Here is a 14,923-nt window from a genome sequence, read left to right on the forward strand (position 1 = left end):
TCTGGTGAATTCTCTCAACCTCCTGCGCTTCTGACGGTACCCAGTGCTTGTATAAATAAATAAATAAATCTTTAAAAAAAAAATTTCAAAAAAGAAAATGATGAATGAAATGAGGAGATGGCTAAAACACTAGTAATGTGAGTGTATAAATCGTATAAAACCTTTTAATGTAAATCAACCTTCAAAGTTCCACAGTCCCATTAATAAAATTAAGTATTTTATTTAAAAAAACATTTTTAATAGGTAAATAAAATGTGACATATCCACACAATTGAATGAGATACTGATTCATAGAACAACATGAAAGAACCTTGAAATAATTATGTAAATGAAAGAAGTCATACATGAAAAACCACAGAGATGATTATATGATTCCACTTAAATGAAATATCCTAAGTAGGAAAATATAGAAACAGAAAGTTGAGACATAGTTGGTTGCCAGGGAGTAGACAGCAGCAGGAATTGTGGAATTGGCTGCTAAGAGGTATGAGTTTGTTTTGGGGGTAAAAAAAATGTTCTAGAATTTCAGTATTGATGGTTGCAAAAATCGCTTAACTATATACACTTTAGAGAATTTTGTGCAATGTAATTTCCAGTTCAATATAAAAAAAAAAAAAGGTTACAGTATTTCCTATAAACAATAATAGAAGAGTTCATCATTATTTTTCATTAACTCTATACATGTAAAAGAGTCATCTTTTACATTAGAAGATTAATTCCACATATTTATGATGTTTGGAAGGAACAGTTACAAGTCCAGAGTAATTTTGCAAGATTTTTACCCAAACAGAGGTTTTTAAAGCCCAGTAGAATGAAAATTAATGGTAAATTTAAAAATGTGAGATCTACTATACCTGGTGACAAATATCTGCCATCAATTCAATCAAGTTTTCCTTGACAGCAATATTACGAGATCCTGAAGAGTACTTTCCTCTGCTTCCTATGTGACTTATCTCATTTACTAATAGGTCATATAAGTTGTATAAGATACTTTTCCATTTTGTTGATTCATAAGCCCCTGCAATCCAAAAAATTAAAATTAACTTCTATATGGACTCCATTTGTATTGCCAACTCCCATGCATGTTGGTAAGGATTAAACAACATCAGAAGACACCTGGTCCAGCCTTCTATTCCGTATTTGAAGCGTCTCCTGAAAATATCCTTTATAAGTTTTATTTCATAACAGTGTCCATTTTACTCTAGTCAACTAAGAGTGAAATTCTCCCATATTCAGATCTAACTTTTTCTCATTAACACAATCAAAATTGCAATCAAACTTTCTCTAAATTCTTTTCTTCCCTGAGGTAACTACAATTAATAAGACCTTCCTTTTCTATAAGGGCCAAGTTCTCCATGCCTTTATTTTCCTCTCTTAAATTGCTGACTCTGCAGTCTGGTAACCATAATACTCCAACTGTGGTCAGACCAGTATGGACAATAATGGGGCTATCATTTCCTACAATCAAGGTACCACAAATCTATTACTGTGGGCTAAAATTACATTTGCATCTCTGGCAGCCTCCTCTTCCTGCCAATTTTCAATTCATCCAAAATATGTAGTTTAATAAAGCCCTAAATGTGTCATTAGGAGCAGGCTTATCTCAGTGAGAGCTATGTGATTTCATCTGAGTGAGAGCTATGTGAAAGAGAAAAACTAAGAAAAGGCACCATTCCTTGACTTACAGTAGATTCAGAAGGTACCCTTAACTCTACATATTGGAAGCGCCCACAAAATACACATCTACATTTGATAAAAAGTGACTACAGCAGTGTTTCTGTTTTTGCTGCTATTATTCAATGTAGCATAATTTCTTAACAAGTTTTCTGAACTAGCCATGATGAACTGGTCTGAAAGCTAGTTCAAGCCCAAGGGCTATGATAGCCTGAGCACGAGGAAATGCACTGAGCTTCAAATCCACCCAATAAACCTCCTATCCACTAAATGGAGCTATTCTACCCATGTAATACTCTTTTGGTGAAACAAAAAAGTAAGGGAATTAAGGCAAGGTAAGTCATTTATTTCTGGTTTCTCAGCAAACAGATTTGGAGCAACTTAAAGGTTTAAGGCACTAATTTTCTTTCTACTTCATGTTTCTATAAAGTAATAATATGTGCTTATCTTCCTTTGGAACTGAATAATTTAACCGGCTGCTCAGTCTGTATTTACCTATTTGATCTTCTAATAAAAGCAAAAGAGAGATAAGCAAGATCCTCCCTTTTCTAAACTCTTTTGAGTCTCTATCATACCTCTTAGCACATAATTACTGCTGCATAATCAGCAACTTGAGGGAGCAGTGTGCTGTATTTGTTTGTATTCTTCCTAATCCCTAGCACTGTACTGACAAATGGTAAGGCATAACACAGCTACCACAGCTCTGGATTCTAAAATTATAAGTGAGAATTATTCTCATTAACATGCACAGCAATCCAGAGGAAGGTGATCTCCTACAAGATACAGTTTTCATACTTATGCTTCTAAGTCTAAAGGAAGCAAATTTTAAACAGTAAAAGCTTTCTTCCTACCTTTTTCTTGGGTCTTGGCTCCCTTTGGATGATGGATATAAATTTGCAGTTGAAATAATTCAATGATTACTTCTTTTAAGGAATTATTAAGTCTATGTTGAGCCCAAATATAAAGCAAGGTGGGTAAAATTTCATCTCCTAACTCACATACTCGAATTCGAAAATTAACAGCCAAAGTCTTGAGGAAGATAATGAGTGCTGCCAGGATATGATTTAGACCTGCAGTGCTTTTTTCTTGTCTGTGACAGAAAATAAACGGAAACAACTTGGGTGTGGGGAAGGCACAAAATGAAGACAACTGTGAAGTTACATGCTCAAAAAAAAAAAAAAAAAAAAAAGTGACTTGGTGCTAAAGAAAATCACCTATTCTTCCTGCTTTGAAACACTATCTGAACTAATTTGTAATAACTACTATTTAAAAATTTTTTCAGGGCCTCCCCTGGTGGCGCAGCGGTTGAGCGCTGGGCTGCGAGGCTGCCCACAGCTTCTATAGTGCTGGTTTGTTCCCTGGCTGCCCAGCGAGGGTCCCACAAAAAAAAAAAAAAAATATTTGGGCCTCCCCGTTGGTGCAGCAGTTGAACGCTGGGTTGCACAGCTGCCCGCAGCCTCCGCAGCGCCGGTTCAATCCCCGGCTGCTGGGCGAGGGTCCCACGTGGCATGCAGACATCTCCTGCCACCCGCTGCTCCCCTCAGCAGTGTACTTCATCACTCTGCCTGATCTATTCTCTGCTCTGGCTCTGGTGAATTCTCTCACCCTCCCATGTCTCTGACAGTCTTTGGAAATCCAGCAATCCTATTACAATGGGCAAATAACTTCTAAAAATTGGTAGTATTTTTAGTTACTGAACGAAAAACATGGTGTTGCAAGAAGAGCAAATTAATTTTCAATATCAAACAAATCAAAAAGAGATGAAATTACCTTGCATGTTGAATAGCCTTCGAAAAAAACTCCAGATGTTTGGAATTTAATCCATCAGTTTGTGAACAACATCCTTTGGTGACAGCTTGAATTATACGGGCCACTAAAACTCTATTAATATCTTGTGAAGGCCTGAGATACAGCTTGAAGTATACAGAGAACAATTCTTAAAAAAAAAATTTTTTAAAAACTTGTTACATTTTTAAAAAGAAAATTATCAAAGCATATAACTTAAATGTCACAGTTCAACTGACATATTTAATAATTTCTCATAGAAAGATTTAAAATGATGCTAATTTCTATCAATACAATTGAAATAGTCCACCAACGATGGTGCATGGGTGCCTTGGGGAAGGAAATTCTATGGGGACTCAATCTGAGGGGGTGAGGGGAAGCAAATATTGTCTAAAAATTTTTTTTAAATAATAAATGTTAAAATAAATTAAAAAAAGAAAAACTAAGTTTACGTATACCACTTTTCAATATTATTTTTAATAAACTAATGCTATATTTCAAAGTAAAAAAAAAAAAGAAATAGTCCACCAACATTTAACTATATTTTATATGAACTGCCTTCAAGGCAGAAACAACTACAGGCAGCAGAGTGTGCAAGCACCGGTTGAACAGCCAGCACTCAGATAAGCATCCTTAAAACATTAGTGTAGAAAAAAGCAGTCATTGTCTCTGTTGATAAGAAATGTAGAAATGTGAAATGCTTTGAAAATTATATCCCAACAAATGAAAACAAAGTTACTAATTCAGGATTTTCTTCCCATCAACAGATCACTAAAAGGTCCTCAAGAACAACAATTATGGATATCTTCCTTTTCACATGTGTATGTCATGTGGATTCTACAGAAATATAGTTTAAAATGAAAGATTAAGCACAAGTGTATAGGGATATAAATACCTCAAACACTAAATAGTAAGGTAAACAATTTTGAAATGATTGCTATCATATCTGATGTTAGTTAACAGAACTGTGAGCCAGTGGTTCCCAAGGTTTTCTCACTATCTAAAATAATCAAACAATGTTTAAACCATGAGTTAATATATAAAAATCTGGAGGTAAGGAAACAGGAGAGACTATATCATTTCTCACTTATAGAGAGGTGAAAACAGAAAATGCCAATAAGGATAGTATACTATATCTGACTAAAGCTCAAGCCTCAGGTCTTTTAATATATATTAGTTGGGGGAAATGATGCAAATTCTCCAAGAATCCACATGGCAAAAAAAGCTGATATAAGTGAACAAAAGTCTCAGAAGAATAGAGCCAAACTTCTTCAAAACAGGCTACAGCAGTCCCTCCCTGGTGGTGGGAGGGGTTAAGTCTCAGCACTATGAAGCCACTGCAGCATGAGTTCCATCTCCCGCCAGGGAGCTAATCCACATGGCGCAGAAGACCTCTCCTGTCTCGCCCACTGCTCCCCTCAGCAGTGTATTTCAGTGGATCCACCTGTTCTGCTCCCCACTGTATCTCTGGTGAATCCTCTCACCCTCCCGCACCTCTGGCCTACACCCCAGTTCTTGTAAGCATAAATAAATAAATCTTTAAAAAAAAAATAGGCTGCAGTGAGGAGCACTGCCCCATGACTCAGGAACACATAAGGAGCAGATGGGAAATAATATGATATTAAAAAGGAGTAAAGAGAATAAAATAAAATCCCAAGGAACATCATTAGATATGGATTTCTTGAGGACTTTATACATACTCATGCCATCTGCAAACTGAAAGATATATAAGACATCTATCTGGCTTAAAGTCATCTCAAAGACAAATCCTACTTTCACCCATTTAACACATTCTGACCTAGCAATCAAGAAACTCCAATATATTGGTCTTAATCATAACTTCCTTCCTTTGTGGTCTCTCAGTACCACTCACCTATAAATTGTCAAAAATACCAGTTTTGTCCCTGGTACTCACACTCCCACTTTTGTGGTAAATCACTGGGTCCTCCATATTCTACTGTGATATGTTTGACTTCCATTACCTTAATAGTGACCTGACAACTGTCTACGCCAGTGGATATTTGTGAGTCTTATTCTTTCTACTACATTTAACAAAGCCAGTCACACAGTTGAAAGTCTCTTGCTTTTGCTTTTATGAAACCTCAGTCTGGTGGTTTTCTTCTTTCTGCCTTAATTATGATTGAGCTTAGGTATCAATGATCTGTGAATTCACTATACTCAAACATATCTATCGATATATCATGTTGAATTATCATTTTTGGTTTGTTTTTTTCTGCTACTGAATTGTCATCTCTTTGAGGACAAGGGATGTCATCTTTCAATTCTGTAAGTCCAGTTCTGATAGCAGGCACCCAACATATTCTTAGCAATAATAGCCCAAAAAGTATATAATAAATAAAAAATGTCACATTATATAACTACATAATTTTATTAAGACACTGTAACTCTCTGAAGTCACTTGAGGGATGGGGATTCAGAAAGATTGTCTGCTTTCTTTTTGGTGAAATTTCATAAGCAAAAACTCACAGAGGGCCTCCCTGGTGGCACAAGGGTTAAATTCTCAGCTCTATCAAGCTATCCCCAGACACTGCAGCATGAGTTCGATCCCAGGCCAGGGAGCTAACCCACCTGGTACAGGAGACCTCTCCTGTCTTGCTTACCGCTCGCCTCAGCAGTGTATTTCGGTAGATCTGCCTGTTCTGTTTCCCATTATGTCTCTGGTGAATCCTCCCACCCTTCACACCTCTGGTCTACATCCCAGTTCTTATATGCATAAATAAATAAAATAAATCTTTTAAAAAAAAAATTACAGAAAACATACCTAGCCACTGTTGCTGAGATATTTCACACCAGTATTTTCTCACTGAAAGAATGTCCTTTAGCAATATGTTGCTACAGTCAGCTCCATACATGGGACCGTTAGATGACTCTTTCACTGTATCCATAACATAATTCAAAAGTTCTGGACATTTTAGCCTGGGTGCTCCTATTTAAAAATAAAATCAACAAACAAAAACATATAAATTTAAATAAATTAGCAGACAAATGGGATAGAATTGACAGACCAAAAATAAACCCATACTTATGTGGACAATCTGTGACATGGGAACCAAGAGTATAGAATGAAGAAAGGAAAGTCTCTTCAAAAAATGGTGTTGGGCTCAAAGAGCTAGAAAAACAACAACAACAACAACAACAACAAAAACCCTAAAGCCATTGGAAGAGAGAAAATAATAAAAAATAAAGCAGAAATAAATGAAATAGAAATTAAAAAAGTAATCCAAAAGATTAACGAAACCAAAAGTTGGTTCTTTGAAAAAATAAAAATAGACAAACCTCTAGCCAGGCTCACAAAGAAAAAACTGGAGAAAACACTTATAAATAGGATTATAAGTAAAAAAGGAGAAATCACAACAGACTCAGTAGAAATCAAAAGAATAATCAGAGATTATTATGAACATTTACATGCAAACAAATTCAACAACCTGGAAGAGATGGACAAATACCTAGAACAATGTAATCATCCAAAGCTGGATAAAGAAGAAACAGAACAACTAAACAGACCAATTACAAGCAGTGAAATTGAAGCAGTAATCAAAGCACTCCCCAAAAACAAAAGCCTAGGCCCATACGGCTTCAGAAATGAATTCTACCAAACATTCAGTTGCAAATTCGTGCCTATCCTACACAAAACTCTTTCAAAAAATTGAAAAAGAAGGAATACTACCAAATACATTCTACAAAGCCAACATTACACTAATACCAAAACCAAAGAAAGACAGCATAAAAAAAGAAAACTACAGGCCAATCTCCCTAATGAACACTGATGCAAAAATCCTCAACAAAATCCTTGCCAACAGACTCCAACAATGCATCAAAGGGATAATAAACCACAATCAAGTAGGATTCATGCCAGGGGCACAAGGATGGTTCAACATACGAATATCAGTAAGTGGAATCCAACACATCAACAAAAAAGAAAAAAGAAAAGCCATACGATCATATCAATAGATGCTGAGAAAGCATTCGACAAAGTCCAACATCCCTTTATGATGAAGACAGTTGAAATTCTCGGGATAGAAAGAACATACCTTAACATGGTAACAGCCATATATGACAAACCCACTGCCAATATTATTCTGAATGGAGAAAAATTGAAGGCCTTTCCTTTAAGATCAGGAAGAAGACAAGGATGTCCTCTCTCACCACTGCTCTTCGATATAATACTGGAAGTCCTAGCCAGAGCAATAAGACAAGAGAAAGACGTACAAGGAATCCAAATAGGGAAAGAAGAAGTAAAACTATCACTATTTGCAGATGCTATGTTAATATACATGGAGAACCCCAAAAGCTCTACAGAAAAACTACTCAAAATAATCAACCAGTTTAGTAAAGTAGCAGGATATACAAAATCAACACACAAAAATCAGTAGTCTTCCTATACACAATCAATCAATCTGAAGAAGAAATCAAGAAAACTATCCCTTTTATAATTGAAACAAAAAAATCAAATACTTGGGAATAAATCTAACAAAAGAGGTGAAAAACCTATACAAAGAAAATTATAAAATACTCTTAAAAGAAATAGAAGAAGACACAAAGAAATGGAAAGACATCCCCTGCTCATGGATTGGAAGAATTAACATTATTAAAATGGCCATCCTCCCAAAAGCAACATACAGATTCAACACTATTCCAATAACATTCTTCAAAGAAACAGAATAAATACTGATGAAATTCATATGGAACCACAAAAAAACACGAATAGCCAAAGCCCTACTGATGAAAACTAAAGAGAAAGGAGATATCACACTTCCGAACTTCAAGCTATACTATAAAGCCACAACAATTAAAACAGTTTGGTACTGGAACAAAAACAGACACACAGACCAATGGAACCGAATAGAGATCCCAGAAATAAAATCACACTAATATGGACAACTAATCTTTGACAAAGGAGCAAAGAAAATGCAATGGAACATGGACAGTTTGTTCAATAAATGGTGCTGGGAAAACTGGACCACCACATGCAAAAAAATGAAACTAGACCACTACCTCTCACCATGCACAAATATCAACTCAAAATGGATAAAAGACCTGGACATAAGACCTGAAACCATAAAATATATAGAAGAAAACATAAGTAAAACACTACAAAGCACACATCTCAGTAACATCTTTAAAGACTCATTACCCAAAGCAAAGAAAGTCAAGCAAAAGATAAACATCTGGGATTACATCAAACTGAAAAGCTTCTGCACAGCAAAAGAGACAATAACCAAAACAGAGAGACACCCCACTGATTAGGAAAAAATTTTTGCACGCCAGTCAACTGATAAGGGACTGATCACAAAGATACACAAAGAACTCACATGACTCAACAAAAACAAAGTAAATAATCCAGTCAAGAAATGGGCAGAAGAACTTAAAAGACATATCTCCAAAGAGGAAATGCAAATGGCCAACAGGCATATGAAAAAATGTTCAACATCCCTTATTATCAGAGAAATGCAAATCAAAACCACATTGAGATACCACCTTACACCAGTAAGAATGGCATCTATTAAAAAAGCTAGCAACAACAAATGTTGGCAAGGATGTGGTGGGAGTGCATACTGGTCCAACCACTATGGAAAGCTGTCTGGAGGTTCCTCAGACTTCTAAAAATGTAGTTACCATATGGCCCAACAAAAACACTGATTCAAAAAAAACACCTGCACCCCTATGTTTATTGCAGCACTATTTACAATAGGTAAAACCTGGAAGTAACCCAAATTCTCAAAAACAGATGACTGGATCAAGAAGATGTGGTATATATACACAATGGAATATTATTCAGCAATCAAAAAAAGATAAAACTCTTGCCATTCGCAGCAACGTGGATGGAGCTAGAAGGAATTATGCTCAGTGAAATAAGCCAGAAGAAAAAAGAAAAACATCAGATGGCTTCACTTACAGCAGGAATATAGGAAAACCAATAAGACATCAGTGTAAAAAAATAACAACAGTACAAAACACAACAAAGCAAAAACGGATGGATAATTATAAATCAGAGACATACTGCAGGGGAGGAGGAGGGAGAGGGATCAGAGAGAGGGAGGGAGGAGCACAGGGGACTGAGGTGATGGTGCAGGGGTGCACTGGGGAAGGAAATTCCATGGGGGTGAAAACACTTGAGGGGGTGAGGGGAAGCAAATATTGTTTAAAAATGAACAATGATGCAAAAAAACCTTTTTTTAAAAAAAAATTGGACATGTTCTAAGGACATACATATAGCATTAAAAGGACAAATATTTAATTCTTCTAATCTTTGGACCAAGTCATGATAATATAATAAATTTCCATAATACCTTCTTTAAAAAAGTGTTGGGAAATTGAACAGACACATCAAAAGAATGAAACTACACCACAATCTTACACCATATACAAAAAATGCCTCCAATGTAAAAAAGACTCGCACATAAGACCTGAAACCATAAAATGCATTGAAAAAAACATAGGCAAAATACATTACCACATCAGCTTCACAGATGTCTCTGGGGATTCAACTCCAACAGCAAGGGAAACAAAAGCAAAAATAAACAAATGGGACTAAATCAAACTAAAAAGCTTCTGCACAGTGAAAAGAAATTACCATTAAAACAAAAAACACCCAAATGAATGGGAGAAAATATTTACACATCATACATCCGACCAGGTACTAATATCCAAGATCTACAGAGAACTCAACAACTCAATAAAAAGCCCAATCAAAAAATGGGCAGAGAAGTTAAATAGACACTTCTTCAAAGAAGACATATAAATGGCACACAGGCACATGATAAAATGCTCATCATCACTCATCTTTAGGGAAATGCACATCAAAACCACAATGAGATACCATTCTCACACTTCTCAAAAAGGATCATGTCAGAATGACCAAAAACAAGTGTTGGCGAGGATATGGAGGGAAAAGGAACCGTGGTACACTGTTGGTGAAAATGTCATTTATTTATAATAAGTAACACTACTTACTTTTATTTGCACATTTGATGAAATATTTGACCAAGCTGCTGATTTCTTGCATCTTTTTCTGCCTGGAGGCTTGTTTTGAGGTTGATGTATTTGTTTTTGCTATCCTGAGACATTCTGTTTCTTTCTGAATATATTTCTGTAAAAATCTTCAAGAAAACAAATGGAATTTCAGAAACACATTTAATGCTTAAATTGTCATAAATTTCAGAAAGTCCTTCACGCCATCATAAAGAACATCTTTTATACCACACTGCTTTGAACAGTGTACCAGCTAAGTGAAACAGTCCTACAATACTAGTTTAAAGTATTGTCTTCAAAGATCTTAATCAGTAATCTCATGATTTTCTATTGCTTTACTGACTAAGGGCTCTCAATGCTTTCTCATCTGTTTGTTATCTGTATATGATTTGCCTCTTTCGTAGGCAGTAAGCAACATTGCTAGCCTTTACATGAAGACTGACTGGAAGATAATCACGATTAGTTGGGAGGGTCAGGTACCTATTTGGCCTACCTGATCAACTTATAGAAAACAGTACTCTTCTTTAGACAACTATATTTGTGGTATCTGAAAAAACTAAGTAGTCAGAGGAAAGGAGGCCACCTATTTTAAATGTAATCTACATTCAAATCTATCAGTCGATCTAATTACCTTTGAGCTAAAAGTAAAAGAAGAATGCTCACCTTTTCTATTGACTGCAAATGTTTCAAGCTTCTTAATATTCTACATTAATTTAAAATATTTTATTCATTTTTTTTCCTAAAGCTTACTATCTATTTCTAGTTGGAAGTGAACTTCAACTTCTGGTGGAAAATAATGTCTTAATGTAAAAATGCATCAGTTTTGTTTGCCACTCCAGTCCTGCAATCATTTGTGTCTTTTCAATATCTGAATTTTGTTTAACTGCAGTAATATGGAATTATTCTAATTCCTTTTACTTGTTGTATTATAACTTAACATATAGCAATGACAGGATAATATTTCAAGATGTCAAAGTAATAATCAAGAATGTATTCTTTCATTGATTGATTTACATATTAGTTCTTTCCACTATCATTTATTCTCTCACGGGAGTCTAATTAAAAAAAAAAAACCCGGGCCTCCCGGGTGGCACAGCTGTTGAGCACTGGGTTGCGAAGCTGCCCGCAGCCTCTGCAGCGCCGGTTCAATTCCCGGCTGCTCCCCGGCCACCGGAGGAGGGTCTCACGTGGCGCGCGGACCTCTCCTGCCGCCCGCTGCTCCCCTCAGCAGTGTACTTCAGTCTGCCTGCTCTGCTCCCCGCTCTGGCTCTGGTGAATTCTCTCGCCCTCCCGCGCTTCTGACTGTGCCTAGTGCTTGTATAAATAAATAAAAATAATCTTAAAAAAAAAAAAAGGACTTAAAAATTTTTAAAAAAAGGAAAAAAAATAAAAAAATAAAAATTAAAAAAAAAAAAACCACAATATATTGTTCAAGGAAATCCATAGAGTGGATTTATAATTTTAGTGAACAAATGACTTAAAATTTTTGACCTTCCCTATATGAACAGCCTTTAAAAATCATGCTTCTGATAAATATTACACACCAATTTCATATGCAATGCATCATGCTATATAGACAACAGAGGTAAATCAGAGCTACATACATCAAAAAAAGACATTATAAAAAATAAATATGAAAGAGCAAAATGACAGTAAAAAAATTAGAATGGAATACCTAAAAACAGCATCCCAGTTCAAATATTTTCCTTGTTTGGAATCTGAATGTCGGTCTAAATGTTGAACAGTTTCAGGATCCCGAATCAGACGCTTAAATTTCTCAACTTCTTTCTGAAAATGAAAAAAAAAAAAAAATGCTAATGAGTTACCAATCACATACTTGTTTCAAGAAAAGATTAAATTTAAGTAATTGATATTACCCTTCGTTCTGTAGCTCTATCATGTTCTAGTTGACGGCAGCAAATAAGCAGGTCATTTAGTGCCAGACTCATGGTTCAGAATTTCAGAACACATATCATTGACTGGGGGAGGAAAAAGAAAAATATATATATCTACATACACACACACACACACACACACACACACACACATATACATAAAACTATTTCAGACTGTGGTACTAATCTACAGTTAATATTAATATGTAGTTGGTACAGACAGCTCTATGTTAATAAGTGTCAATAACTGTGTTATTAACACAGTTAGATCTAATTGTAAAACCAGAAAAATTGTCACCAAAGGCACCATAACTTTTCTTAATGCTCCTATATTTAAATTGAAATTTTTAACAATATATCAAAATAAAGCATCACCATACACATGTATGCTTTGTCTACAGTAGCAAACCAAATAAACTGGATAAAATAACAGGATGAAAATAACAAGAGTATAATATACTCTATTGTTCTGAGATCTTTTCTAAGAATCATGACATTCAAACTGAAATATAAAATAGAAACAGAAGTTAGCTGGGCAAAGAATTAAGAAAAAGCACTCAAGGATTTAATGCTCACTGTCAAATTATTTAAAAGCACCTTTCTTGCATGTAGTAACCTATCATTTTGCTAAGCTAGGTGTCAACTGTTAATGCTTTGGAAGCAACATTTAGGAGGTTATCAGTCTAGCACTTGCATCTCAACTGGCTTTATGGTTCTCACTTAATACATAAAAACAGGAGGAAAATGGTATTCCTGGTTCCAAGGGAAATAATGTGTTACAGTGATATCCTTTATAAAGGGCAAATGTCAACTATATTTTACTATGCCTTTTGGCCACTATGGGGGTCTTTCTCCTTTCATGTCTTCTGATATAATCAAACCCTCCTTTGACATTCTTTTTAAAAATCTTACATGGATTCTGTTTCAGTATTTCTGAGTTTTTTTACAGAAAAGTTCCACTTTTATTAGAATAAACATATGTACAATTTTCCCTCTGTTTATAAACGCTAATACTCTATCTACTTGTACAATTATCTCAAGAGGAAAAGAGGTGGAGAAAGTTCTTTTCCCATCCATCCAAGTAAATTCTATTCAATACTCAGCCCCTGTGAAACCTCACAGATTCATGAAACTGGGAGGAAAAGAGAGACCATGTCTGATCTTCTCAGAGAAAAAGAAACTGCTCCTGCAAAATGACTGCCCTGTCTGTGGGCACTCAGACCATGTGTATCAGTGGCACATAGATCTAAAGCTCTTCTCCATTTGCATTTATCGGTTGTTCTTCTAACCCCATTATCTCTATTACAGCCTCCTTCACTCAACTTGTTTATTATAGATTGTTATTTACTTTATAGCCTTTTTTACTTGATTCTATACTTCTTGATTGTCATTTTTATTTTCACATTCTTTATCGTTTTACTGACTCTTCTCCCCTCTTATTCAATCTTAGTTTAAAGCGTTAACTGAGTCAATAAGGAAAATAAAAATGGGATTCTAACCAATATAAACATCTTAGCAATAGCCAAAGACCCACAAAGGTAGACAACTTTATTGTTAAATAGTAAAGATGTCCTCAATGTGAAAAAATGCTTGTTTATTGAACAAGTGACACTTCCAAGAAAAGGCAGTCCTACAATTTACCCTTTCTCTTCTTCCGTTTCTCAAAGACTGAATACTTTGAAAAGCAAAACAGTCCAGTACTACCTACAGAAACAGGAAATGTTCATTCACAGATACATGCAAACAATATTTCCTGGGTAACAACCACGTTTTAGGTACTTTTTAGGTGTACCTAGACAAGTAATCAACTAAATAGACATAATTCTGACCTAGGTGCTGTCAGAACTATCAGGTCAAGGAGACAAGGAGCAAGTACAATAATAAATCAATGACTATTCCAAGTTGTGATGTATGACTCAAAAGAAACAAATATATAAAAACAGGAAAATACAATGGAGATCATTTTTGGTAAGCTGTCAGGGAACACTTCTCAGGTTATAAGAGTCAAGATCTGAATGAACAGTTGCCAGATATAGGGAGGCTAGAAGACCAGCATTTCAGAGAAGGAGACTGCATAGCCAAAGTGTGCTAGGGTATAAAAGCTCATGGTGGGCTCGAGGAACTGAAAAAGATTGGGGAACCACAGAGTAGTTAGCTGGAGTAAGAGTGTCACCAGATAAAGCTGAATTCAACTAATCTAGAACTATCCAGGTTCTATTCCCAACATGCAGTTAAATGATATGCATTTCCTAAGTAACACTGAGTTGATAAATCCAGTATTCTTTTTCAGATCTCAACCAAGCTGATCCCTTTGCAAAATTCAACAATGATATCTACATTTCATCTTCTTTTCTTGATATATAATAATTCTGCCTTGGCCCCACCATTCTTTTCTAGTGGTAAGAATATGAGCTCTGTGCTTCTGCACAGCAAAAGAGACAATAACAAAAACAAAGAGAAACCCCACCGACTGGGAGAACATTTTTGCACACAACACTAATGATAAAGGACTGATCACAAAAATCTGCAAAGAGCTGATGAGACTCAACAACAACAAAGAAAATAATCCAGTCAAA

General features: G+C 35.5%; 1 protein-coding gene across 1 annotated transcript in view; it reads right to left on the reverse strand.

The window, feature by feature from the left end:
* ATM (ATM serine/threonine kinase) overlaps nt 1-12,401 on the reverse strand; it is a gene marked incomplete at both ends in the record, with an annotated part of 98,610 nt that extends 86,209 nt beyond the window's left edge. Inside the window, 7 exons of the mRNA XM_084249568.1 lie at nt 855-1,018; nt 2,526-2,764; nt 3,445-3,610; nt 6,242-6,406; nt 10,435-10,580; nt 12,128-12,240; nt 12,330-12,401. Of these exons, the coding sequence (XP_084105694.1) occupies nt 855-1,018; nt 2,526-2,764; nt 3,445-3,610; nt 6,242-6,406; nt 10,435-10,580; nt 12,128-12,240; nt 12,330-12,401 (1,065 nt within the window). The remainder of the gene's footprint in view (nt 1-854; nt 1,019-2,525; nt 2,765-3,444; nt 3,611-6,241; nt 6,407-10,434; nt 10,581-12,127; nt 12,241-12,329) is intronic.
* Nucleotides 12,402-14,923: the final 2,522 nt, after the last annotated feature.

Source organism: Talpa europaea (assembly GCF_964194135.1).
Source record: "Talpa europaea genome assembly, chromosome: 12".
Classification (NCBI taxonomy): Eukaryota; Metazoa; Chordata; class Mammalia; order Eulipotyphla; family Talpidae; genus Talpa; species Talpa europaea.